The 24,266-nt window shown below is 33.5% G+C and overlaps 1 protein-coding gene across 6 annotated transcripts in view; it reads right to left on the minus strand.

Annotated features, from left to right (window-relative positions):
• Nucleotides 1-22,142, minus strand: part of LOC103577855 (obscurin) — a 32,294-nt gene extending 10,152 nt beyond the window's left edge. For 2 of the 6 annotated variants that reach the window (XM_008558694.3, XM_008558691.3), the window contains exons 1-18: nucleotides 12,003-17,731; nucleotides 11,579-11,694; nucleotides 10,099-10,254; nucleotides 8,750-8,878; nucleotides 8,510-8,680; nucleotides 7,838-7,919; nucleotides 7,666-7,761; nucleotides 5,969-6,061; nucleotides 4,951-5,115; nucleotides 4,741-4,878; nucleotides 4,124-4,667; nucleotides 3,812-4,063; nucleotides 3,542-3,577; nucleotides 2,787-3,032; nucleotides 2,558-2,699; nucleotides 1,174-2,485; nucleotides 505-1,084; nucleotides 198-275 (exon numbers count right to left, since the gene is read on the minus strand). In XM_008558694.3, coding sequence (XP_008556916.1) covers nucleotides 198-275; nucleotides 505-1,084; nucleotides 1,174-2,485; nucleotides 2,558-2,699; nucleotides 2,787-3,032; nucleotides 3,542-3,577; nucleotides 3,812-4,063; nucleotides 4,124-4,667; nucleotides 4,741-4,878; nucleotides 4,951-5,115; nucleotides 5,969-6,061; nucleotides 7,666-7,761; nucleotides 7,838-7,919; nucleotides 8,510-8,680; nucleotides 8,750-8,878; nucleotides 10,099-10,254; nucleotides 11,579-11,694; nucleotides 12,003-16,655 — 8,989 coding nt within the window. In that variant the 5' untranslated portion in view covers nucleotides 16,656-17,731. Of the gene's footprint in view, nucleotides 1-197; nucleotides 276-504; nucleotides 1,085-1,173; nucleotides 2,486-2,557; nucleotides 2,700-2,786; nucleotides 3,033-3,541; nucleotides 3,578-3,811; nucleotides 4,064-4,123; nucleotides 4,668-4,740; nucleotides 4,879-4,950; nucleotides 5,116-5,968; nucleotides 6,062-7,665; nucleotides 7,762-7,837; nucleotides 7,920-8,509; nucleotides 8,681-8,749; nucleotides 8,879-10,098; nucleotides 10,255-11,578; nucleotides 11,695-12,002; nucleotides 17,732-20,055; nucleotides 20,145-20,205; nucleotides 20,282-21,696 lie in introns of those variants that run through there. The other 4 variants (XM_008558695.3, XM_053741058.1, XM_008558693.3 and 1 more) reach the window with 4 other exon arrangements.
• Nucleotides 22,143-24,266: the final 2,124 nt, after the last annotated feature.

Genomic DNA, 24,266 nt, shown 5'->3' on the forward strand with positions numbered 1-24,266 from the left:
AACTATTTAACTAAATTAAGCGACTAATTACAAGCGACATTTAAATATTTTATCGCGAAAAAATATGTCGTGTTTAAATATTTACAGTAAAAAAAAAATATAATTTTTCCATACATTGGTTACCTCAAAAATTCTAATCAAAGATTATTATTGACCGAAAGTAATTCATACTTAGTAAAAATTAAATAAATAAATACCTTCGGGTCCTTGAGGCTCTTCAACATCTTCTTCAGCTTTTTCCTCTTCTTTCTTCTCGACAGTTTCTTCCGTTTTCGCTGTTAAAATTTAAACTTTTAATAAACAGAAATTTAGTCAACTTATAATTAATTACGGAGGATTCAAAGACAAACTGTTAGTAATTAAAAATTTTAATACTTTAAGAGTCGATACTCACTTAGTGGCTGAAGCGATTGGTTATGGTGAGCGTAAGCATAAGACTAATAAATAAATAATAAATACTAAAACTAATTATTTTATCAAAGTAAAAAATATATAAATTCTTACTGAGAATAATGACTTTGCTTTTAGAAGAAACGTATCCCATTTCGTTGGTAGCTCGCACCTCGTAAGTTCCTCCGTCAGAACCTTTCAGTAAATTAACTGTCAAATCATAATTTTCCTGACGCTTGCTGTCGCGCGTTATAATTATTCTCGCGTCCGCCGAAACTTCTTTCCCGTCTTTGAACCATTTTACATCAGGAGTTGGAGTACCAGCCACTTGTACTTGTAATTTCAACGTAGCTCCTTCATTTAACTTCTGATCTGCTAATTTTTTCAACAATTTAGGTCTGCAGTAAACAGTCAGATTGGCTTTGCTCTCTTTCTTGCCATACTGATTTTTGAGTCTGCAAGTATAGCGACCCGCGTGCTCGGTTTTGACATCAGTTATTTTTAACGTGTGCACATCACCCTCCTGGGATTTCGAAAACTCTGTTTTGTCTTCGGTTATCTCCATGTCATTTATGAACCACTGGAGCGACGGTCGCGGATAACCGGCAACTTCTATTGATATCTTGACTTCTGCATCTCCTTCTCTGGCAATCACATCGGTCATTTCTTTTTTGAATCTTGGTGCTGAGCGAACCTGAAAAAATATAAATAATTTTGTTGATTGTTCAGCATATTTTTAAAAGTTTCTGTATTTTTATAAGTCATAGAATAAATAAAACTTACTTCAACATCAACTTGATCAATAGTTGTTCCATCTTTATTAGAAACCTCTGCTTTGTAAGTCGCAGCGTCAATGTCAACGGTGCCGGTAATTTTCAATCCCCGCCTGGGCCCTTCGTTGATAATCTGAATCCTTTGGTCTTCTTTGATAACGATTTCGTCTTTTAGCCAGACAACAGTAGGCTCCGGAGTATTTTCGACTTCAATTAGTAACGTCAAGGTATCTCCTTCATCGATAACCTTCGGCTCGCCCAACTTCTTTTTAATCTTGGGTGGGCAGCGTACGTCAAAGTTCCAAAATTCGGAGGTCTGATTTATTTCGTTCTTAGCTATCACCGAATACGAGCCAATGTCATCCAACCGGCATTCTTTGATGATCAAACTGTAATGGTCGCCATCTCGTGTCATCGAAAGACGATCGGATGCCTCGAGTATTTGGCCATCTTTGTACCACTTAACTTCTGGTGCGGGTGAGGCCTGGATCTGAACTGTCATCTTTCCCTCGGTTTCAATGTACGCGAAGGTATCAGTCTGCTTCTTGATAAATTTGGGAGCGGACTTGACAATCAATTCGATGTAAGTCTCGTCTTCTCCCAATTCATTCTTAGCACGGATTGTATAAGTTCCCGCATCTTCTACTGTAACATTTTTGATAACCAGTGACACTGATTCTTCATCTTCCCAGAGATACTTGATCCGTCCACCGGCGACAATTTCTTTCCCGTCTTTGCTCCACTTGATGTCCGGCTTGGGGAACCCTCTCACCTGTAGATCAAGCATCGCTGAACCTCCGGCACTAACTTCTGATTGTCTGGATTCACTACCCAACGCCGGCTTACAAGGGTCTTTCATCAGCTGCTTAACATTACCCTGAACAGTCAACTCGGCGCTGCAGCTGATGTTACCAGTTGATGTCTGCGCAACGCAAGTGTACAATCCCGCGTCTTCTGGCTTAACGTGTTGGAATACCAGAGCCAAAGTGTCCTCATTGTCCTCAAACAAAACTTTGAATCGATCTTCCGGATTGAATGGTTTCCCATCCCGGAGCCACCTGAACTGGGTCTCCGTCCCAGCTTCAAATACTCCTTCAGGTAATCCCGCAAATAGAGTCTTCTCATCAGTTACTGATACCGTGGCCTCGCATGTTGCCTCTCCGAATTTATTTGTCGCAGTGCATGAGTATATACCAGCATCTTGCTTCTGAACGTCAGGTATCACCAGTTCATAAAACCCTTTGTCAGATTTATATTTATCTTCGTCGGTTTGAATTTTTACACGATTATTGGTTGCATCAATCAACTTTCCATCTTTGTAACTGAAATTATTTTACAAATAAATTATTTACTCAAGGGCATTAATTAATTTAATTAATAAAATAAATATTTACAATTTAACATCTGGAGTAGGATCGCCTTTGACTTTTATCATAAAACGTAAGTAAGTATTTTCTAAAAGCTCAGTATCTTTTAGACGAACTAAAAAGACAGGAGCTTTAGCTTCAGCTTTAGCTTTGCGTTCTTCTGCTGTAACTAAAATTCAAATAATAAATTCAATTGTTAATTAAATAAATAAATTCTTAAATTAATTAATTGTCATGAAGAAAAAAAAGTACTTACGACTTTCTACAACAAGTTGAGCCGTACAAGTGGCATTTCCTTCTCCATTAGCAGCTCGGGCCGTATAAATACCAGAGTCACTTGCGGAAACGTTTGTTATCTCAAGTTTAAATAATTTGTCAGTTGATGTTATCTTGACGCGATCTGCAATCTTGTCATCTAGTGGCTTGTTGTCTTTTAGCCAGTGCATGCGACATGATTCGCTGCTCGACTCCAATGTACACTCAAAAGTTGCACTTTCACCCGCTGCATAGTAAAAAAAAGTAATAATTAAACTCAATAATAATTTTAATAGAGCAAATACTCTTGCAGAATTCTATAGAGATGAAGACAGATTTAAGACAAATTTACAAGCTGCTTGATGTCAATGACGATCAGCTGTCGAAAAAATGATTTTTATTTTAAAAAAATAAATAAAAAAGTCGTTTTTTTTTTTTTTTTTATGATGAAAATAAAATGACAATGGTAATTTACAAGAAAATGATTTATGACTGCGACGAGGTGATTATTTTAGTGCCAATGGGTTTAATTATTTTTTATTTTTAAATAAATAGCTTAAGCATCCAGCATTCTACATACTTAGATATAATATATATACATATATAGTAAAATAAGTGATGAGGCGGTATAATAACACAAGCTTTCTACAAATAAATATAAAGGGCCTAAAAGAGTTGTCGTTTTGTGATAATGATTGCAGAATAAATAAAAATAAAATAATTTATTGCAAGCTACATCATCATTCATCACATTACCTATTACGTGAATGATTGCCTGTTTTGCATGGATAGCTAGAACAGGAAAAGTTTATTTATATTGTGCTACTAATGCACTTTTATCAGGAATTTTTTGTTCATTCATTAATTGGGCGGGATATTCAAAATCATTAATTACTGATTCAGTTATTAACACTGTAATCAATCAAACATTTTATATTTATGTTGATAAGTCTAAATAAAAAATTGTTGACACCAGGGAATAAAATTAAAAAAAAAATAATTACTAATTTATGATAGGGGACTTACGTTCGGCGCTGATACCCTCAATCGTTTTAACAAATTTCGGTTTCACAGTTTCCGCGGCAGTAACTGCGAGCTTGGAGGTTTTTGTTTCACTTGAACCGCCGATAGCCGTTTCGTAGGATCCAGATGATTCTGTTATTTTATCTGAGCTATAAAGCGATGACGAAGCACGTCTCTCCGCTCGTGCAAGCGATGATGATGATGTTTCGACATATGAAGTCGATCCATTCCGACTACTCGATACCGACGAGTACTCTATAATTATTATAAAATAATGTGTAAAACTTTAAAATAAAATATTTAAATAAAAATTACCTTCGACAACTTTAGAAGAAGCACTAAAATGACTTGATGAATACTTGGACATGTCTTGACTTTCTTCAGTTTTAACTTTTTTGGCTTCTAGTTCTTTGACTTTAGTCAAACTTTCTCTTTTTTCAGCGGTTTTAACTTCCGCAGCTGGTGGTGTTGATGATGCTTGTGGTAGAGTTGGTAATGAGGCTTGAGATGAAGTTTGTAATGGAGCTTGTGGTTTTGTCGGTTCAACTGTAACTGGTATTTTTGTCGTAGTTTCTTGATATTTTTTAGCTTGAGGTGGCAAATCAATTTTAGTTCCCTCAAGCTTACGAACTTTACTATCCTCAGTGTCTTTTTCTTCACTCAATTGAAGATCGTCAGCCGCGTGCTCAGCCAGTGCCAACAAATCACTCGAATACTGACGGATTTCCTTCAACCAGTACGCTTTTACGAGGTCTTTGTGGGCTATTAAAGTTAATGGATAACCCGTTGCTCCCGATGGGTTATGCAATTCAAACGTACGTTGATCGTCTGGATAATCTTTGACTTCAACTTCTGGTAGCTGAAGTAAAACAAAGAAAATAAATGAACAAAATTACAGACTAAAAATTAACAATTAAAGTAAATAAACTTACTTTAATAATATCCTTCAAAACGAAAACTGATCTGTCCTCAGAAATACGTCTTACTTTGCAAACAAGTATACGCGCTTTGAAAAGAAACAAATATCTCTCTTTACTTTTGCCGTCTTTGTCAACAACCGTAAACCATTCCTGCGAATAAAAATATGTAATAAATATTTTTCTGTTTACTAAAATAAATAATATTTTTTTATAACAACTTACATGTGTCAGTAATCGTCCAAGCTTATGAATATTTCCTTTATATCCCTCGATATTACTTATAAATTTATTATCCGTTGCTCGATGAGGGATACCGAGCATCAACTCCAGTGCTTTCTGGAGGTCGTCGCAGTTTTCGCCAAGGCGAGTCGAATATTTAACCAGCTCCTATTACAAAATTTAATATAAAACTTATATAATTATATAAAAGTTTAAGTTAATTCAAGTAATTCAAATAAATATAATTTTCCATCAAGATGACCCGTTTCTCTGTACGCTAAATTTGTATCACGCCTACTCATTTTAACTGAGACAAATGTTTAATCATAAATTATTTACTTTTTACTCTATTATTGATTAAAGTAATTAATCTTAAGATTCATTTATTTTATCAGTCTCAATTATTTTGAAATTTTAAATTCTTTCGCATTTTAAACTTAATATAAATTATTTTTCTTTACGACTTGAATTAAGCGCGAGGTCTGGAGTTTAATATAGGAAATTTTAATAAAAAAAATGTAAAATGAATTCATAATTATTTATAAAGGAAAAAAATATGTTGGTTTGTTTTTTAAAATATATAAATAAATAAATTACTCAATTCCAGAATAATTTATAAATACTCAAAAATTTTTTATCAAGGGCATGATATTTTTATCTACAAACTGGTTTTAAATTTAAATATATGGGTCAGAGTCAGAGTTTTTCCATCAAACGCTCTGTACTAAATATTATTGAGTACTAGATAATAAATAATCACAATTAAATACAATAACTATTGTCCTTTTAAACGAACCGACTTTAATAATGAGATAAATATATTATACATAAACTAATTTTTGGTATTTATCCAAAACTTATATATCATTACATTAAAATGTCTTGTTAAACATTAAGTAATTAACTTGTTAGACAATTATTATGCTTGATTGGTTCTAAATCTTCAAACTATTGAAATAAATCTTGGCTATCAAATCAAATTATATATTCAAATATATATATATATATATACTTATTTTACCTTTAATAGGAGCTGGTAGTCGTTAATACGTTGTATCGGAAGCTTAAGATGTTCCGACACGCTTTTATCGTCTCCAAGAGTCTGGCTTAATTCCTAAATGAACATAAATAACAATAGATGTATATATAATATATCACTTAAATCACTTGTTCTCAAATCCTTTTAAATCTGTCGGATAAAAAAATTTTGACCCGTCTGACCAATGCGCACCTTTTTCACTTATCGGATAATTTTATCACAAGAAAATTTATTTATTAATTATTTAAGTGAGATACTTTTTAATAAATAATTTTTGGGATTAGTTAATGAATGAATAAATGAATAAATAATTATTTGATATTAAGATTAAGATTAAATTGTAATTCGAGACGTAAGAATTGTATGTTGGCGGCGCATTCGCATTATTTTTGGCGCTTGTGTCCAGTTGACACAGAAGATGAACATGAACAAGTAAAAGGAATAAAAGTTATAAAATAAAATGAAATAAACGTAAACTTAATACACTAGATAGAATGTTTATTTGCGTGTGTTGTCCATGTGATCACCGGTCATGTCACTCATTTGATCACTTTATAAAATAATAATAAAAAACATACTTATATTTATAAACACACCTGTTTGATAATAAATACAAAAGGTAGTAAACTTTTTCTTCCTAATTTAGTTAATTAATTAGTTAAAAAAAAATAAAATGTTTGAAGAAAAATAGTTGGACGTTACGATGCTGGTCGCAGACTGTTGGGATTTACAGAAGATCCAGTGGTTCAGAAAATCACCACCGTGCTAGTCAACAGACGATTATTTTATTCCGTTAGACCAATACGGATACGGGTTCTGCTAAACTTAGACGATCACACTAGTGACTTGACCACGCACAAACAACTCAGACTAATAAAATATAAATTATCTAGGCGCCGTTTTTATGTCTCGGTTCATAATTTCATTTTTTCTTTTCTTTCACAACTGGATATTTTTTGGGGCAAAATTACTTTTTCTGCTGCAAAAGACCAGAGGCGGACAACTGAATTCGTCTAGAGATATTATTAAACTTTATTTGATATGAAGAAATGAATTTCGGATAAAATTAGACGTAACCTACTTAGATTGTTGATTGATAAAATACTTTTATTGTATTTTATTTTATTTATTTTTTGCGTAGCTTTTTTTTACGGGTGAATACACAAAATGCCAGAGACATTGCGTAGAGAGATAGACAGCATGATGGTTGAGTGTTAAAAATAAACGACACTATTTTCGGAAGCTGGATGCACGCCCGTTTACTCGCTCCTTATTATGTAATTTTAGTTACTTTTTTTTATGTATTCATTTTTATTTGTTTTATTGTCGAACAAAAAATAAATAAACGAAAATTTAATTAATTTTATTATTATTTCTAATCGGTATTTCCAATATTTTTATGTTTTTTAATTGTTTTGTATCAAAAACATGCAAAATTATAGATTTAGAAAAAAATTGCGGTGTAATTGCGTTAAATTTAAATTGAAGTTGACGAGAATTCATAGAAATGAATTTTAAAAATTTTTATCAAGAGAAAAAATCAAAATTTTAAATGAGAGCTTTTTGATTTAGTGTCTGACGCACATGTAGATTTCTACTAGAGCTTTCAAAAGCTCTGAAGATTATGAGAGGCTGAGTACCGACGGAGATAAGAATGGATTGCGCGTAAAAATATTTACCTCAAAATAATCTCGGACTTCGAGGCTGGTTTGCAGAAATTCTTGTGCTGCAGGTTCATCTCGACAGTAGGCGACATGTTTGTCGAAATCTCTTTCCTTTGAATAAAAAAAGCAATTGGAATGTTAGCTGCTTATTATAAATTTTCATTGTGGGAGAGAGTTTTAAACTTACCAGTCTCAAAAATGTTTTGCCTAACATTCGTGGCTGGTCCGCGTAGTACTTGACCCCCTCGATTAATACCCTGCCAAACGATCTAAGTAAGGCCGGAATTAATATCATGCCAAATTCACATCACTCCTAACATCCGGGTCTTATTTCAAAACTGTTTATCGATACTCATGTATCATTTATCGATTCAACAGTTTTTTTTATTAATAAAACAAAATTTTGATTTTTGAACGTTATAGACATTTGTAAGAATTTTTAGTTAGACCAATGCACACATCAGCTTTTTCAAAAAAAAATTTTGATCATGATGAAAAAATAAAAGAAATTGAAAATGAGTTTGGGATTTTTTAAATTTTTACAAAAGAACTGGGTGTCATACAAACCAAATTTTGAATTTTTAAAAATAGTCAGTAATGAATGATAATGATAAAAAATTAATTATACAAGAAAAAACATAAGCACAACACACATTTTGACTTACGGAATTACCAGTTTTATTGCTATGAATAAAAATGTAAACTGAATGTGTGTAGAGTGTAAAATAATTAAATTTTGGTTTTATGTTTTGATTAATAAATATAAATAAATTAATGAGCTTGGGTATAGTGTTTTGTGGAGTATATTTACTGTTTGAATCTATATATGGCTATGAGAGAATGTATAACGTGTACCTACGTGTTATGGAAATCGGCGATTTGTTTGAAATTAGTGAAGATTATTTCTTTGTTATCACGAACGGCGCGAGGCACACCAGGGTTGTCTAGCGGTTTCAAATATCGTTCCACAACTTGCTGGAGATCTCGACCGAACTCTTCTTCCGTTTCCACCAGTTCTTTTACGACAGCTCTGTTTCATTAAAATAAAATAATTATAGATATTAATGATTATTATAAATGAATATAAATTATAACTTACTCTCGGCGATACTGTGAGTCTTCGGGTCGATGACTAGTGAGAGTTGAGCTGTCTTCACTGAGAGCCGTTTGCATCAAAATTGACATCGGCAGCCATCCTTGTTGTCCATCAATTTTTTTCACGAGTGCTCTGATGAAAATAAATAAATAATTTTGGTAAATTATCATCAGAAATAAACTTTAAAAATAATAACATTGGGAGTTTATTTCTGGAAACTTGGTATTTTATCAATATTTTTTTATTCACTCGTTAAAATTAAATGTCTATTTTAAAAAATTTACAAATTACCGGAAAAAGATGGGATGAATCATTTTAATTAACTCTTAAGATAATAAATTACAAAGTAATTACAGTTATTGAATTGACAGCGAGCCAATGCAAATGTAATTTTAGTATTTGATCTGATTACTCGGTTATAACCGGGAAAAATGAAATCTGCGTTAAAATAATGTCCATAGACTATAAAAAGTAATTTCCATTAAATTGTCCTTGTTAAATGATTTACAGCTCCAAGTCATTATGAACGCACTTAAAAGATCTTGTGCAGTATTTAAATTGTCGCCGATGCCAAAACCAAAAGCGCCGGTATGCAGTCCCTCTCACTAACTACTCTCTATTTCTACATTCTTTAAATGCCGGTTGCTCTTGAACCTCACTGACATCAGACATCACACATCACTTACTCACACCTCGATTTTATTTTTAAGAAAATCGTCAATATTCTTTAAAGCATATGCACATATATAAACCCTGCAGTAATTATTATAAGACACGTCTCAAGGTTTTAAAGTTGACGGCTAATACTTCTGACATTCTTGATGATAATTATTATATTTGACTCTAACAGATCGACGATGACAAACTGATGACATTTTCTTGTCGAGACAATGGCTCATCACTTTTCATATTTATTTTTACGAAAAAAATTATTTTTATTCTAAAAAATTCGAATAAATGTTTGACAGATAAAAAATATATGAAACAAATACGGAAATTCAAAATTATTAGAACATTCATTCTCTGAAATCACTGAAGCGCTTACAGGATCCATAAAGCTTCGGGCATCGTGCCGACAAGTTATTTAACAGAACCTGGTTTATTACAATTATTTCAGCCAATGAATCAACAAGTTCAATGTTCTTTGTTTGTTGTTTATCATTTATCGTAACCATTATTTTTTTTTACAATCTCTCAGATAAAATCATAAATATTTATTTTTATCCCGCGTATTTTTAAACTTTTTCCACGCAAAATTTAAATAAATTTATTTTTACTATCAAATAAACTTCGCGGTTCAGACTCGAAGCCAACGACTTTGTTTATTAATTTTCAATATATATAAAACATACCTAATGTTTGAATCAGAATTAGATCTGGTGATGACACGAGATCGCGGATCCACGTGTCTTCTTTTAGGTCGAACGGACAATTTATGTCTGGCTGCTGAATTATCTAAACAAGCGCCCACTTCGCCTATTTCCAAATCTGGGTCCATTTTTTTTCTCCTACAAATTTTCATTTTTTACTTCTCAAAAATTTTAATAGCCAACTCTCACTATCGAGCATTATGTTAATTTTTTCAAGCATTAGCTAAAAATCAATTATTCATTTAATTAGAAAGCGCTGTTGTTATCACAAGCAAATCTTTATTAATTAAAGTTATCGAGTTCCAAAAATAATAACAGTAAATCTTCATAAAGTCCAAAGGTCAAAGAACTTGAATATTCTGAATAATCTTTAAATACTCATTCAATATCTAAAATATTAAAAATATTTTCATTCACTCTACTCGATTTATTATTAAATTTTAAACCCCGTGCTTTTTTTAACTCCAATATCAACTTCACTCTATTAACTCGGTTCTCAAAAAAAGTAAAAAATTATAATAAAAATAAAGTCCAGTAAAAATACTCGGTAAAAATAAACAAAATCTTTCAAACAATCTCAACTCATTCTCAATACTTTTTACTTTCTGTCATCATTTATTATCCAAACAAACGCTCAACACGCTTTCAATTTTTTTAATACTTTCCCTTCTCTCATTATCACCCGGCTGAGGGAAATAAAAAGAAAAACTCACACATAAAATTATATATAGTCATGCCTTTTTTTATTTTATTAAAGCAATTTCACGACAATCTCGCTCCAGAAATAGCCTGGGGTTAATTTCAGCCGAGCATATTCCTCGAACTGTCAGTCACTCATGACTTTTATTATATTTATTTAAAAATTGATTCTTTGAAACAAATTTACTGGTTCCCCAAGTGTCATTGAAAAACGTGTGAGCGAATAAAAAAAAATCTGTCATAATTTTTTTTTGCAGCTTATTAACTGCCAAAAAAAATATAACGGTTATAATTTTTCTAGTGTTTTAAAGCACTTATTATAAACAATTATACTGTAAGAATAACATTAGTCCGTTTACATAATTTTGAGTTGTACTTGTTGGATTTATGTCAGTCATCGTACACATCAAGGTTGCTTTGTTTCAAGTTATCCTAAGACGAAATTATAGCTCCATGGTATAATGGATATTTATAGACATCTCGAAAATAAACACCGCGAAAATAGTACCAACTACTATAGAGACTAGGCGTAAAAAATATACTAATCATATATTAGCAATATAAAAGTCAAATTTTGGCGACCGGCTTTTGAAAATTTTTAAACTTTTCATTCTGTATCAGCTATTAAATTTTCTAATTGTGAGATATTTTTGAATATCAAGGTAAAGATTTTGGTAAATGAGTATACTTGATCAATTAAAAAAAGCGCAAGCATCAATCATAATATAATCAAAATTTGACGTCAACTAAATTGAATCTTTACTTTGTTAGATCGTCGTTAAACTCTATAGCTTCAACGATATCCCCGATTTTCACAGCAAATCCATTGTCTTCCTCGGATGCATAGTCCTTGACAACAATGAAGTTGTCGGCAGTACCCTGTAACAGAGAATTTAAATTTAATTATAATTTTCCATGAAATGAACTCCTGAGACAGTTCATGGAACTGCGTTTATATATCTGTCATAGCACATGTGTATTTGTTAAGCGTATCTCATGAGATGACATTTCCAATCCCGGCTCGTTGATCTATTTAAGTCAACACTATTTATAGTCAACATTAACAAGTGGTTTTACTTCCTACTATCAAATAACGATCGTAATCATTCGAAATGATTAATCATCGAGTTCAATTTTGTGCGATCAGTTGCGAAAATAATTTAAAAAAAAAATAAATAACCAATTACCCTGTCGTCTAAGAGAAGACAACTAAGTCTTCTAAAGCATGGCGTGTTTTCTCGACTGACTGAATTTTCTATCGTCCTATCGGATCTCGTTAGCGTGACGCCGCTACTGTAATCCTGTGGCGAATAGTAGCATCCGTTAGTGGACGAACAAGCGTCATAACTACTAACCGAGTCGGAGATTCCGTAAGCGTTTCCGTTGTTATTTCCATAAGGTGCTATTAATTCCATTTCAAAGTCATCGTCACCGGCAACCGGGCAAGCGTACATCGAAAAACGGTGGGCAGTTGGTTTGTTCAATCTGAGAGCGTTGAATACATGCAAGGGCTCAAAATGGGTGATTCCGTTTTCATCTAGAACTGTGTAAGCAACTTGGCCGGTTAAAACCGCGTGGGCAGCTTCACGTGGTACGACTGCTTGCAATCCGTGTTTTAAAATCATAAAGATTGTTGATGGCCGATGACTCTTGCGCATTAAGAAATCTTCTATAGCTAAGCTATTTTCTGCATTGAGTAGGGCTGTTGGTACATCAACGGACGACTGGAGAGGAGCATCTTCTGGTACGATCATCAACGCAGCGCTTTCACGAACCAGTGTTCGTAAATGTGGATCAGAACGTGCCATTTCTGGATCACTTGTCAGATCCCGTAATGCTGCTATGAATTGTGGTCTTTCTTCAGCCAATTTTCGCATCACTGTCAGACGCTTTAGTATATCCAAAGTGACTCTGTCATTGGCTAAGAGTTTTGTTGACTTTTCATCACTTATCACAGCCAATAAGCTGCTTGCCGTTGTTGACATTCCTAAAGCACGTGCCAATCCAACTGCTTGAAGAATTAATTCACGTAGGTTACTGTTGTTGTTGTTATTGCCATCATAGTTGTCATTTAGAAGCAGTTCTTTGACATGAAGTTCACTGGACTCACGAACGGCCTGCACAATTGCTTTGTGAACGGTTTCGGCGGCTTCGCGATCTGTTGCAACGCCAGCTACTTCTTGAGATACTTTCTCCAGAACACGTAAAACCAATTCGGGATCGTCTTTTGATACGGCACGAAATGCTGAGCCCACTAAATCTGATCCATGTTCTTCCTCGAGTACAGCTGACAGGCGTTCAAGAACGATGTCGCTTTTTAGTGAGTGACGGACGATTGTTGACTTCAGGAGGTCGACTTTGTTGCTGTTGGATTCTAGGAGATCGATTACTGCGGTTTGACATAAGGCGGTTCGACTTTGAGGAACCATGAGGATTTTCAGAACCTGGTCGACGGACTGCTCAATTGACGAGGAACCTTGGCGGAGGAATACATTGAATGCTTCGCTTATTGATGACAAAACATAAGATTTGTCACCATTTGTAGGCGTCTGGTCATCGATGTCAGTTATTGCAAGTATTGCAGTAGCTATTGCGCCTTTAACGGCTTCGTGAAGCCAGTCGTCATCTTCTGTGTGACCATTTTGATGACTCGTGCCGTTTGTTAAGGGTTTGCTGTTATAACCATTGCAGATGCTTTCGAAGTTGGGTTTCTCGTTGTTTTGATACTCGTTGACTATGTTGTTGGCTAACTGAGAAACTGTGGATACTATTTGAGCCATTTTTACGGCAGAATCGCCTTTAAGACCAAGTTTTTTTGCGATTACCAATGCGTTTTCTAGCGCGATTGCTGTAGGATCGACATCAACATTGACATTTGGTACGACGGCTGATATTTTTCTGCCTACCGACATTCCAGCTTCAGATAATTGTTTTAGCATTCGTGCATCGATACTCATTGGTTCATGATGTTGCTTAGAAGTTGCATTGTAATGCAAGTGATCTGGGCGTAAGAGAGCTAACTCTTCGGGAGTGACTTCGAACCCTTGAACGGAAAATTCCATTTCTCCTTCCGGGGTGTCCATTAAATCAGGGGCAACAAATCGAGGTCCTTCTTCAGTTTGGACTATTTGTCCAGGAACAAAAGTGACTCCTAGTTCTCCAGATTCTACTACTCGTCCCGGAACAAATCGTGGACCATCAGGAGTATCTACAACTTGACCTGGTACGAAGCGTGATCCTTTATTTTCGGTTGTTATTACTTGACCAGGAATAAATGTAGGTCCTACTTTTGTTTGCACTATTTGACCTGGCACAAAGCGTGGACCATCTGTTGTCTCCATTGTTTGACCCGGCACAAATTTAGGGCCAGTTCTAGTCTCTACCATTCTTCCTGGCACAAATTTTGGTCCTGTGCTAGTTTCTACTACCTGGCCTGGTATAAACTGATCACCCTTTTCTGTTATTACAATTTGACCAGGTAGAAATCCTTCTTCGGTCATCATACCAGGTACGAAACGTGGTCCATCTTTGCCACCACGTACCAACTGACCAGGAACGATTCGTTTGCTTTCAGGAATTTTTTTCGACTCAGGAATAAATTCCACTCCATGTTCTGTTTGTACCATATGTCCAAATATTTCTTGCTGTTCTAATGAAGACACGGTATTTGCAGTTTTGGGATCTACAGGAATACCCACGGGCCCAGCTTCTAAGAATGTTATGTCTTTGACACTTTTCGCTGCAGCAAATTCAAAACTATCACCCGCCCCAACGACTGTTGTGCCTGGAACAAATCTTTCGCCTTCAGGAGTCTTTATAACCATGCCTTGAACGAATTTAGGACCTTGTGGAGTGTCCAAAGTAGTACCAGGAACAAATGTTGGTCCGTCTTTCGTTTTCACCGTCATTCCAGGAACGAATTGTTCTTTGCCAGATTCAGTAGTTACACTTTGACCTGCTACAAAACGTAGTCCTTCAGACGTTTGCATCGTTTTCCCCGGTACAAATACTGGCTCTTCAATAGAAGATGACAAACATTGCCCCGGAACAAACCTCCATACTTCATTATTTTTTACACTCTGCCCTGGAACAAATATGTGTTCGCCATGCTCATTTGTTATTGTTTGACCAGGCATAAAATGTGCGCCTTTTTCTGTAACGATTGTTTGACCTGCCACAAACTTATCCTGCGTCACAGTGAGACCTGCCACAAACTTCGGACCCTCTTCTGTGAAAACTGTTTGACCCATGACAAACTTAGCGCCTTCACTAGTATGCATTGTTTGACCCTGAACAAACTTGACCCCACTCTTGGTTTCAAGTGTTTGTCCAGCAATGAATACAGGCATCTGTTTATTTTCTTCCGTCACCGATACTATTTGTCCAGGAATCAGAACTGGTCCACTCGGAGTATGAACTGTGAAACCTGGCACAAAAGTCTGACCTTTCGGTGTCTGCAGAGTTTGTCCCGGTACAAATACTGGGCCATTTGGGGTCTGTACTGTTTTTCCCGTGACGAATCTCTGTGCAGAGTCAATGTCAATTTTCAAACCCTTGATTTTATTGATCTCATGCTTGTTACCCTTTTCAACATTTTCCACGAGCTTAGAAATTTCCTCTACAGTCGGCAGAGCTTCCAGAGCTTCTTTCCCGGCGTTTAATAATTTTTCTTTGACATCAGCAGTCTCCTCAAGCTCTTCAGCAGTTAAATTGACCAACGCTTCATAAATAGCAGGATCTGGTTCCACGTTCAGCGGAGTCAATGGCTTTATGATTGAAATGGCTTCAAGTCCCCCAGTTTCTTCTGAAATCGGTGAAGTAACAACTCCGATAGCCGTTGACTCGATATCGATTGTCGCAGCCTCTATTTGGACAGGCGTCGGTAGTTTTTCAACAATCGGCGTTCCAGTTACTCCAGCATTACTTGTAAGCGATTCCCAATTGCAAGAAGTCGTGATCGAATAGTTTAAACTTTCTTGATTCGAAATTGCAGTCAACTGGCTTCTTCCCACGCGTGCATGATCCAAATCAACATCTTTCCAGCTAATAATCTCTTCTTTAAATTCTTCCTTGATAACATTCAGCTTCATCTTCTTACTATCTTGCTCTTCTGCTTCATCAGCAGCTTTCTCTTTGTCCTCAAATATTTTTTTAGCATAATTCAACCCATTTGCCCGTTTCTTCTTTCGCTTACGAGCATTTGCCTCCAACCGTTCCCGCTCTTTCAAAACATCTTCTCTTGGTCCAAGACCATCATACAAGTGTTCTAAATCATCACCACCAAAATCTCTGAAATCAACAGACACACTTTTACCCTGCTTCAGTCTCAACAAAACAGTATCACAGTCTCGCGACAGCATAACATCCTTAACATCTCCATCTCTAACTGCCGCCTCCAGTTGAGCTGGAAATACCAGGCTACAACGTCTCTCATTAACCGTATAAACAAATTTCAAATTTTCTTCATCATCACCCAGAGGTTCCTTGGTACGCAAAAGTTCTCTCAGAGCTTTTTGTTGTTCTCCATCACCCTCCAACACCGGAAATACATAACGGTAGTCTTTCAATATCACGTGCTTGCGTTTTTCACCAGCAAAAATGAAACCAGCTGTATATTGATGATGCGCGCCAGAATTGTTGTTCGTGACTCGACATTTCGACTTATCCGTTTTATGGACACCCAATAAAACCGGAATGTAATGATGCGTCGGTAGCCCATATGATTTACCAGTTATTCGGCAAAATCTTTTAGCGTCTGCTGGACTTATTGGAGGCAACAACGGAAAATAATTTGGTTTGGGGAGGCCACGGCTCCTCCCCGTAATCCTACAAAAAGACATTATTGTTTATTTATCTCCACTTAGTTCGAGCTAAATTCACTTCATAATTTCATTGTCTTGTTCTTCTATTGTTTAGCCTATTAATCAATAACATCATTTAACTTTTTTATAACCTCGACCTTGTCCTTGTCAGTTGTCTTTCCTAGATCTCAGTTTATTTCCCAAATCACTCGCAGCTTCTGTTATTTTTACCCACATTACTACGGGATTCTTTTATTCTTCGCAAAAATCATGAGAATTTTGGTTTTAAGCCAACATTAAATTTGACAAATACCTTTTTATTGTTTGTTCAGTGCACGTATTCTAGAACACGGTGTAATTGTTTTGATATTATTGTAGAACAACATGTTTTCAATTTTTGTCTACAGTAAGACATTTTGACACACTAATATTTTAATCTACCAACGGTATTTGTTGATTATTTCGTTTATGCTGTGAATTATTATAAGTGATTTAGGAATTCATTCATTATTTTTTTTTTTGGAACAATGCCCGTGAAACATTAATCGCAATAAAGCCTCGACCCAGCAAATTTATGCATAATTCAGCCGCTAAAAACCTCGGCACCAATTCACGGCTCTAATTCTCACATGTGTTTTAAATTTTACTCGATGGTATATTTCTATTTGACTCAACTTAAACTTTCTCACATTCTCAACCCGAAAACAACGATGAAATTACATCAACTTGTTAGAAAATCAGATATTTTATCAATAAAATATAAATCTCAAGTTTCCCCATTGCGTATGTTGGCTGATTTTCGATTTCTTTGATCTCTAAAATTATTTAAACCGTCAGCTCTACGGACAGACAAAACACTTTTACCCGGAAATCATGTTAACAGTTTGAAAATTACTCCTATTGGACAGTTCACTCAACTTTATGCATTACCTCCCGCAAGGAAATAACGCTTAAGTTTATTTTTGGGCCGGCGTATTTCTCCACGCGTTTTCTGGACGTGCATGCTATGCTATTTTATGACCAGAATTATTTTCAAATAAATTTACAAATTTTAGTTTAAAATTTTTCTTTTCTTTATTATTTTGATATCTACATATTTAATCACTTTTCCCATAATTTTTCCACTGCAATTATTTTTTTTTTTTTTTTTTTTTTTTTTTTTGAAATTTTATAACAAAAGATTATTTATAATTAATTTGTCAAGACACTTCGATTCACTTAATAGTTAACACAAAATAACTTTTTTCGGTAAAAAATCAAAATTTAAAAAAAATTCGAAATTTGTCTACTTAGTTGATAATTTTTATAAAATGTCGATGTTGTTATCAATTTATCAAGTCGTGATAATAATTGACGGATACACTTTTAATACGAAACATGTACGAGGATTAAAGACGACGAACGTACGGTCGTACGTAGCCAGACTACTAGAAATAAGAAGTGGCTAAGAGCAGTTTGCGTAGTGCGAGTCTCTCACACTCCCCTCGACCAGAAATAGCCACCCTTCTTATACTCTATACTTCCCCAATACATCTTCAGACTCAAACATTACCACGGATTTTCTTCACCGCTAATTAATAATCAACTAAACGATTTACAACCTTCTGACTAACTCCATCATTCATTTTGACTTTTATTAATTCAAAAAAAAATATATATATGTATATAATATGTATACTTTTTTTTTTCAGAACTTGCACGAAATTAAAGTTTTTATAAAATTAGAAGGATAATAATAGAACAGAGTGGAAAATTCGTACACGTGTATGATGAGAATGCGAATGAGAAACAAGTGGAAGCGGAAAAAATGAGGATTTATTTATTTGAAAATATTAACGCGGAGTTTTTTATTTTTGGCAAGACCTCGAAATATGAGGGTAGTATATGAAGATTTAAACTGAGATATTGATAGATTTAGTGTAATTAATTTTACGATTTAAACTTCGGCGTGTTGTCAAATATTTTAAACCGATAATTACCTCGTTATTAATACGCGATTTGTTTTGTCTAAATATTATTTATCACTTTTTTAATGAATTTTATTTACAGTGATATTAATTTATGGCCTTTTGGTTAGTAACGAAAATTTATTAATTAGGAAGAGAGGAGGAAAAACAGAGCCCAGATAAAAATGCCTTTTTTCAAAAATTCTAATTAAATTATGGCAAAAAAAAATAAATTACTTTCGTTCTAAAGTCTAAGAAAATAGATTCGACCGAAATACTTAAATGAAAATATTCTCTACTTTAGAAATATCGAGCACTGTGTCGAGAGTACAAAAAAGCACTTGAAATAATTACTCGTCCATTATTGCAAAATAAAAAAATTCTTGCAATACAGTAATTAATTCCATATAAATAAAAGGAGGCATTGATGTATTTTTATCCTAAAAAAAAATTAAAAATTTCAAAGACAAAACTTGAATTGGGAAATGAGTAGCATGTATCATTCATCGAGTAGTGATGTATCTGTAATAATTTTTCAAAATAATATGGCAGTATTTCCTTGCCATTTTGACAAAACGCCAGACTGAATGAGTATAAAAGTCTGGAGTTATTCTGATTCAACCGATGCGTTTTAGTTTATGACGATTTATTCTGACTCACTGTCACACAACTTTGTTGCAAATATAATAACTTTTGTTATGCTTTATGATCTCTAAACGTCTCTACCAAATTTACTTCTCTGAATAATTTACTCATTTTATTTTAAAATAAAGGTCAAATTTATTTTATTTTCGCTAATTAATTGGATGTCTCAGTTAAATGACTCTTATTTACACTTGGAAAAAAAAAAAAATATGTATATGTATATATATTTTTATAGTGGCAAGTGATTGATGAAGGGAACTGTCATCAATCATCAATAACGAAAGCTGAATAGTAAAGAGAATGCGTGACAGTGCGAGTAAAATAAGTTAAGAATGAAGTATGTTCGGCGAATGTGTGGGATCGCGGGAGCGATTGGGATGGTGGTAAATAACTTCTTGATATTCGTATTGACTTTAATTCGCTTTAAGTCTTTGGCAATTTACCAATAAGATACCTATAGTTTTTTAAATCTGCCACGCTATCACACTAGCTTGCTTTTCGTTTTATTTATAATGTGTGCGACCAAGCTATGACGTAATTTATTCACAAGTTTTCATTTATATTATATTTATCCACATATATTTTACATACGCATCTTAGTGTCATTTGAATGCTAGTCTAACAATATATCCATCCGTCTTATAATTAAATTTTGCGCCAAATTTTATTTTTCGACCTATTATTTGTTTGCATCGGAAATTTTTATGAAATAAAAATGACGATTTTTTTAAATTTAAAAGCGTACACAAGTCAATTGTGCGTAGTCCGCCTCCTTAATGACATGTAAATATTTAGACTGTCCAATTTAATTGATTAAATATTAAAATTAAAAATAAAAATTAACTTACCCCAATAGATTCAATTAAATTAGTTGTAACCCTCTGTTGAATAGTTGTACCTCCGCTTGTTAAGACACGGCTTATTTCTGATGAAAATTCTGTTAAAATATTTTTTTTTAATTATTTAAATTAAATTTTAATTTTCATTTAACAAATTACCTTGTTTACGTTTTTTAGTAATTGACTCTTTTAGTGCCATTGTTATGTCTACTACGTCATTATTCTGAAAGAAAAACTGACAAAGAATTTTAATTTATTAATAGAATTAATTAAGAACTCTGATTTATTTTATCTTAATTTCTAAAGATTTGAGTTAGCCTAGTGCTGCCATCTTGATTTAAATTTCTCAAAGTTAACGATAAAAGCTTTCGGCAAATGAAATATTTATTATATATTTTACATTAGCGAGTATTGATAATTTGTCGACTAATTGCGATTATTTTCTCTAATAATTTGTTTTTTTTTTTTTTTTTTTTTTTTTTTTAACTCAAGTCTACAAAATTTATCTTTCAACAGTTTAATAAATTAGATGAAGCTAAACAAAAGCTCCAATGAAATCTATTTCCGATAGAAGATTGTACTCCCGATTGGCCGCAGGCTTGACCGCATTTTCTTTCAATTTTCTTTTTTAATTAGGTCACTTATTATTTTTTTTTTAATTTAAACTTTCCCCTCTTTTTTGCAAAAATATAAAAATGAAATTATTTATTTACTCACAAGAAATAAAAATCCCAAGGTCTCTTTTTCTTTTTAATAATTAAAAGCATTAAAATAAATAGCCAGACTAATGCACTGCACTGACTACTTTAAAAAGTATGTCAGTTGATAAGTAAGTGAAATAAAATATAAATTCGAATTACAAAAATAAATATATGTCATAAAATGTATGTGGTGATTTTTAATAATATTTTCTTTTTTAATTTTTTTATCCGCCGCCAGTTCACCAGTATCTCGATGAGTTAAAAATACTCTTTATTACTACATATAAATATATATATAGAAAAATACAAGTGCAAGTACAAGTACTTTGATGATAATGTCGATTATAATTTTTAAATAAATTAACATCATGTACTACATGATTCGTGCCAAGATTAAAATCGCTTGATTTATGTTCTGACATTACATTAGATCTTTTCAGGGTCGGACAATATTTTTAAGTTTATTCACCAGACATTTTTTTTTTTAATTTTTAAATTTTATTTTTGCTACTAGTCAATCTGAATATTTATAAATACTACTGTCTTAGTAGAATTAACAAACATGCAATTAGAAATTCAAAATTCAAAATTCAAAAATTATAATTATGAAAAATTCAAAATAATTTATTTAATATATATGTTAATTTGAATTGATTTAAAATATATATAACACGATAATGATAAATCAGGAAGTAGGTTGCCCTAAATTCCTGACAAGTTTCATCAACACGTCAACAGTGACATCACAGTAAACATAAGATTTTTATTAGTTAATTCAAAATAATCAGGATTCATTTTGAATTTATAATTCAACATCTGCAACCTAACAATTATTTTAAATTTAACTTATTTATAGTTTAGTGGAAAATAGTTAGATCACTTGAGTAATTGAGTTGTTAATTTTGTTCGAATGGTTATAGTAAAATTATGAAAATATAAAAATTCAAACCTCGTGTCTTGGGTGAGATGAATAAAGACTAAGACACGAAGTGAGTTAAGACCGTGATAGAGGTCCGCACGCTTTTCGAATGCCTCTTAGAATCCGTTCGACACTTGCACAACACTTGCACGTGAATAAAAATAGACACGTTTACGAGCTGCTTCTTTACGAGCTTTTGGTCACGTTAAAAAAAATTCACTCACTGGATTTAAGTACCTGATATTTATTCATCAACACACTCTTTAATCGCTAGGCCAACTTATTAATTATATTATGTATTTATTTATTTATTTATTTATTTATTTATTTATCTATAGACTTCTTGATAAAAGTTTATTTCCTGATTGATTTTAACCGCGAAATTTGAAAAATTATATGAGGAAGAAAAAGTGAAGATAAACAGCACAATTACAAGTAAAATTAAAATTTACAGAGAGTGAGAAATTAATTTGAGGAAGAACTAGACGAATAAATCGAGGTAGTTAGAAGCCAGCCGACGGCTATCTAGAGACTGCTACTAATGCCAGATTCGAAGCGTCGCGACGCCCTCCGTAACCACGATCTTAACGCTCTTGTTCAGATTATATTAACTCTCTTGTCTATTTTATTATTATTTATTTTATTTCACACACCTTTTAATCAACACCTTATTTTTATTGCCAACTTATTTTTTTTTCCTTGAACAAAAAAAATTAGAAGACTCAAGATCAAATTTAGTCGAGTGGACGAAATTTAATTAATTGACTCATTTTAAATGAAGAAGTGAGATTTGAGAATTAAAAGTGAAAAAAAGTTGAACAATTTAATAAAGAAAATTTTTCGAACATTTAATAAGCGAGCATGTAAATGAAAGCGTGGAGAGAGTAACTAATGGATGTTGTTTTACGGAGGATATTTTAGTTCCGCGTGAAAAAATTGTTAGAGTACGGAAACTATATCGAAACAATTTATGGATGACGACAGATGCCCGTAGGGCAACGAACTTTACCCAGGTTCTTTGCCAAGTCGAAGATTCGATGTGACAGACGAACAATCGCGACATGTGGATTCCATTTAGAATCTACGTACTCGGAAAGAGCGTATGGATATGGCGCATTAATTGTTAGCAAATCGACATATTTGTCGGATATAAATACAATTGCGAGCAAGTGCCCGCTGACGGAAACGAATGTGTGCTGAGGTTGGCTGTAATGATCAATGGATAGTTGGGTGGAATTAGGGGGTCTTAATTTCGATATCGACTCAAAAGATGAGTGGAAAAATTGTCACGAGGAACATATTGCGGAAACTAGACAAGTATATTACTTGATTTTAGATGGTTCGGAAGTTAAAGAATGATTATTTGATGGAAAGATGGTGCTAATTGATGGAGATGTATGTGCTTGGCTCGATGCCAAAGCGGTTTGATTACTTTTCACTTTACTAGCTGTACTGTAATTCAATAACAGAAAAATTATAAATTATATTATAACAATGGGATTTTCGCAAATTAGATGTGTCCGATAGAAAATTTCTGTATTGAGCAATAAATCTATGTATGTATTTTTGAGAAAAGTAGCCAGTGTAACTTTGTAATTCACTTTATTTCTACTAATTAAATTTAATTATGAATTAAAGTTTCCTGGGTATATTGCAAGCGCCTCAGTGCGTCGAGCGGAGAATCCGAACAGACCAATGGTCTGCATTGAATCGTTACAAAATTGTTTTTTTGTTTTTTTTGTGTAATTTGACGTAAATTCGAATTTAAAATCGGTATTAACAGAAGACTGTCAAAAGTTGCTGACGCTTGCAGCTTTGAACGTCTGACGCATTCCATTGCCCTTCAGGTTACTCTATTTGATGATAATAAATAGCCACTGAATAGGGTTAAACCTAAAATCGTCAAACTATTTTTATATTATAATCGAATTTATTGATATCTAATGGCTAGACATGCATTCAATATTTTACAGGTTAGTATTTTTCATTTTACCGTTGTAGCCTTTAAATATCCGAAGATTTAAATTAGCTTTCAGTCAAACTAAGTGTCGTCCTGCTGATTATCGTCGCCGTTAAATGTCAGGATAATTTTAACCCCGATGAAGATTCTTTGGAAAATGAATTGAATAGTAGCAAATTATTGCTGTCAAAAATAAAAGATAAATTACATATCATCCAAAATGACATGCGGCACAAATTCAAGCGGTCAGTTCCCAAAAATCGTCAGACTAGAACCACTTACCTCAAATCGCCAGACCCCAACCGGCGGACATTTTCAACCCAAGTGTTGGCCAAAAAAATGGCAGAGGAGTCACTGAGGTCACCGAAAATGCAAGAGACTTTCAAACGGTTAACGGAAATAAGATCAATCGACGGACCTCACAAAGCTGTAAAAAAAAGTGTACATCCATATAAAAAAAAAGTCGACTCAAAGTTAGGTCACAAAAGTATCACTAAAAGAAAAATCGCGAAATTATCATCGGCTAAGCACAAAAGAAATACCGGATTGCGAAATTTACAAAAGCGACACCCACAAGTAAAAATATATAATTTATTCGGGTAAAAAAGTTTTTAAAGTTCAAAAATAAATTTTTAAAAAA

The sequence above is a fragment of the Microplitis demolitor genome, chromosome 1 (genome assembly GCF_026212275.2).
Source record: "Microplitis demolitor isolate Queensland-Clemson2020A chromosome 1, iyMicDemo2.1a, whole genome shotgun sequence".
In the NCBI taxonomy this organism is placed as follows: Eukaryota; Metazoa; Arthropoda; class Insecta; order Hymenoptera; family Braconidae; genus Microplitis; species Microplitis demolitor.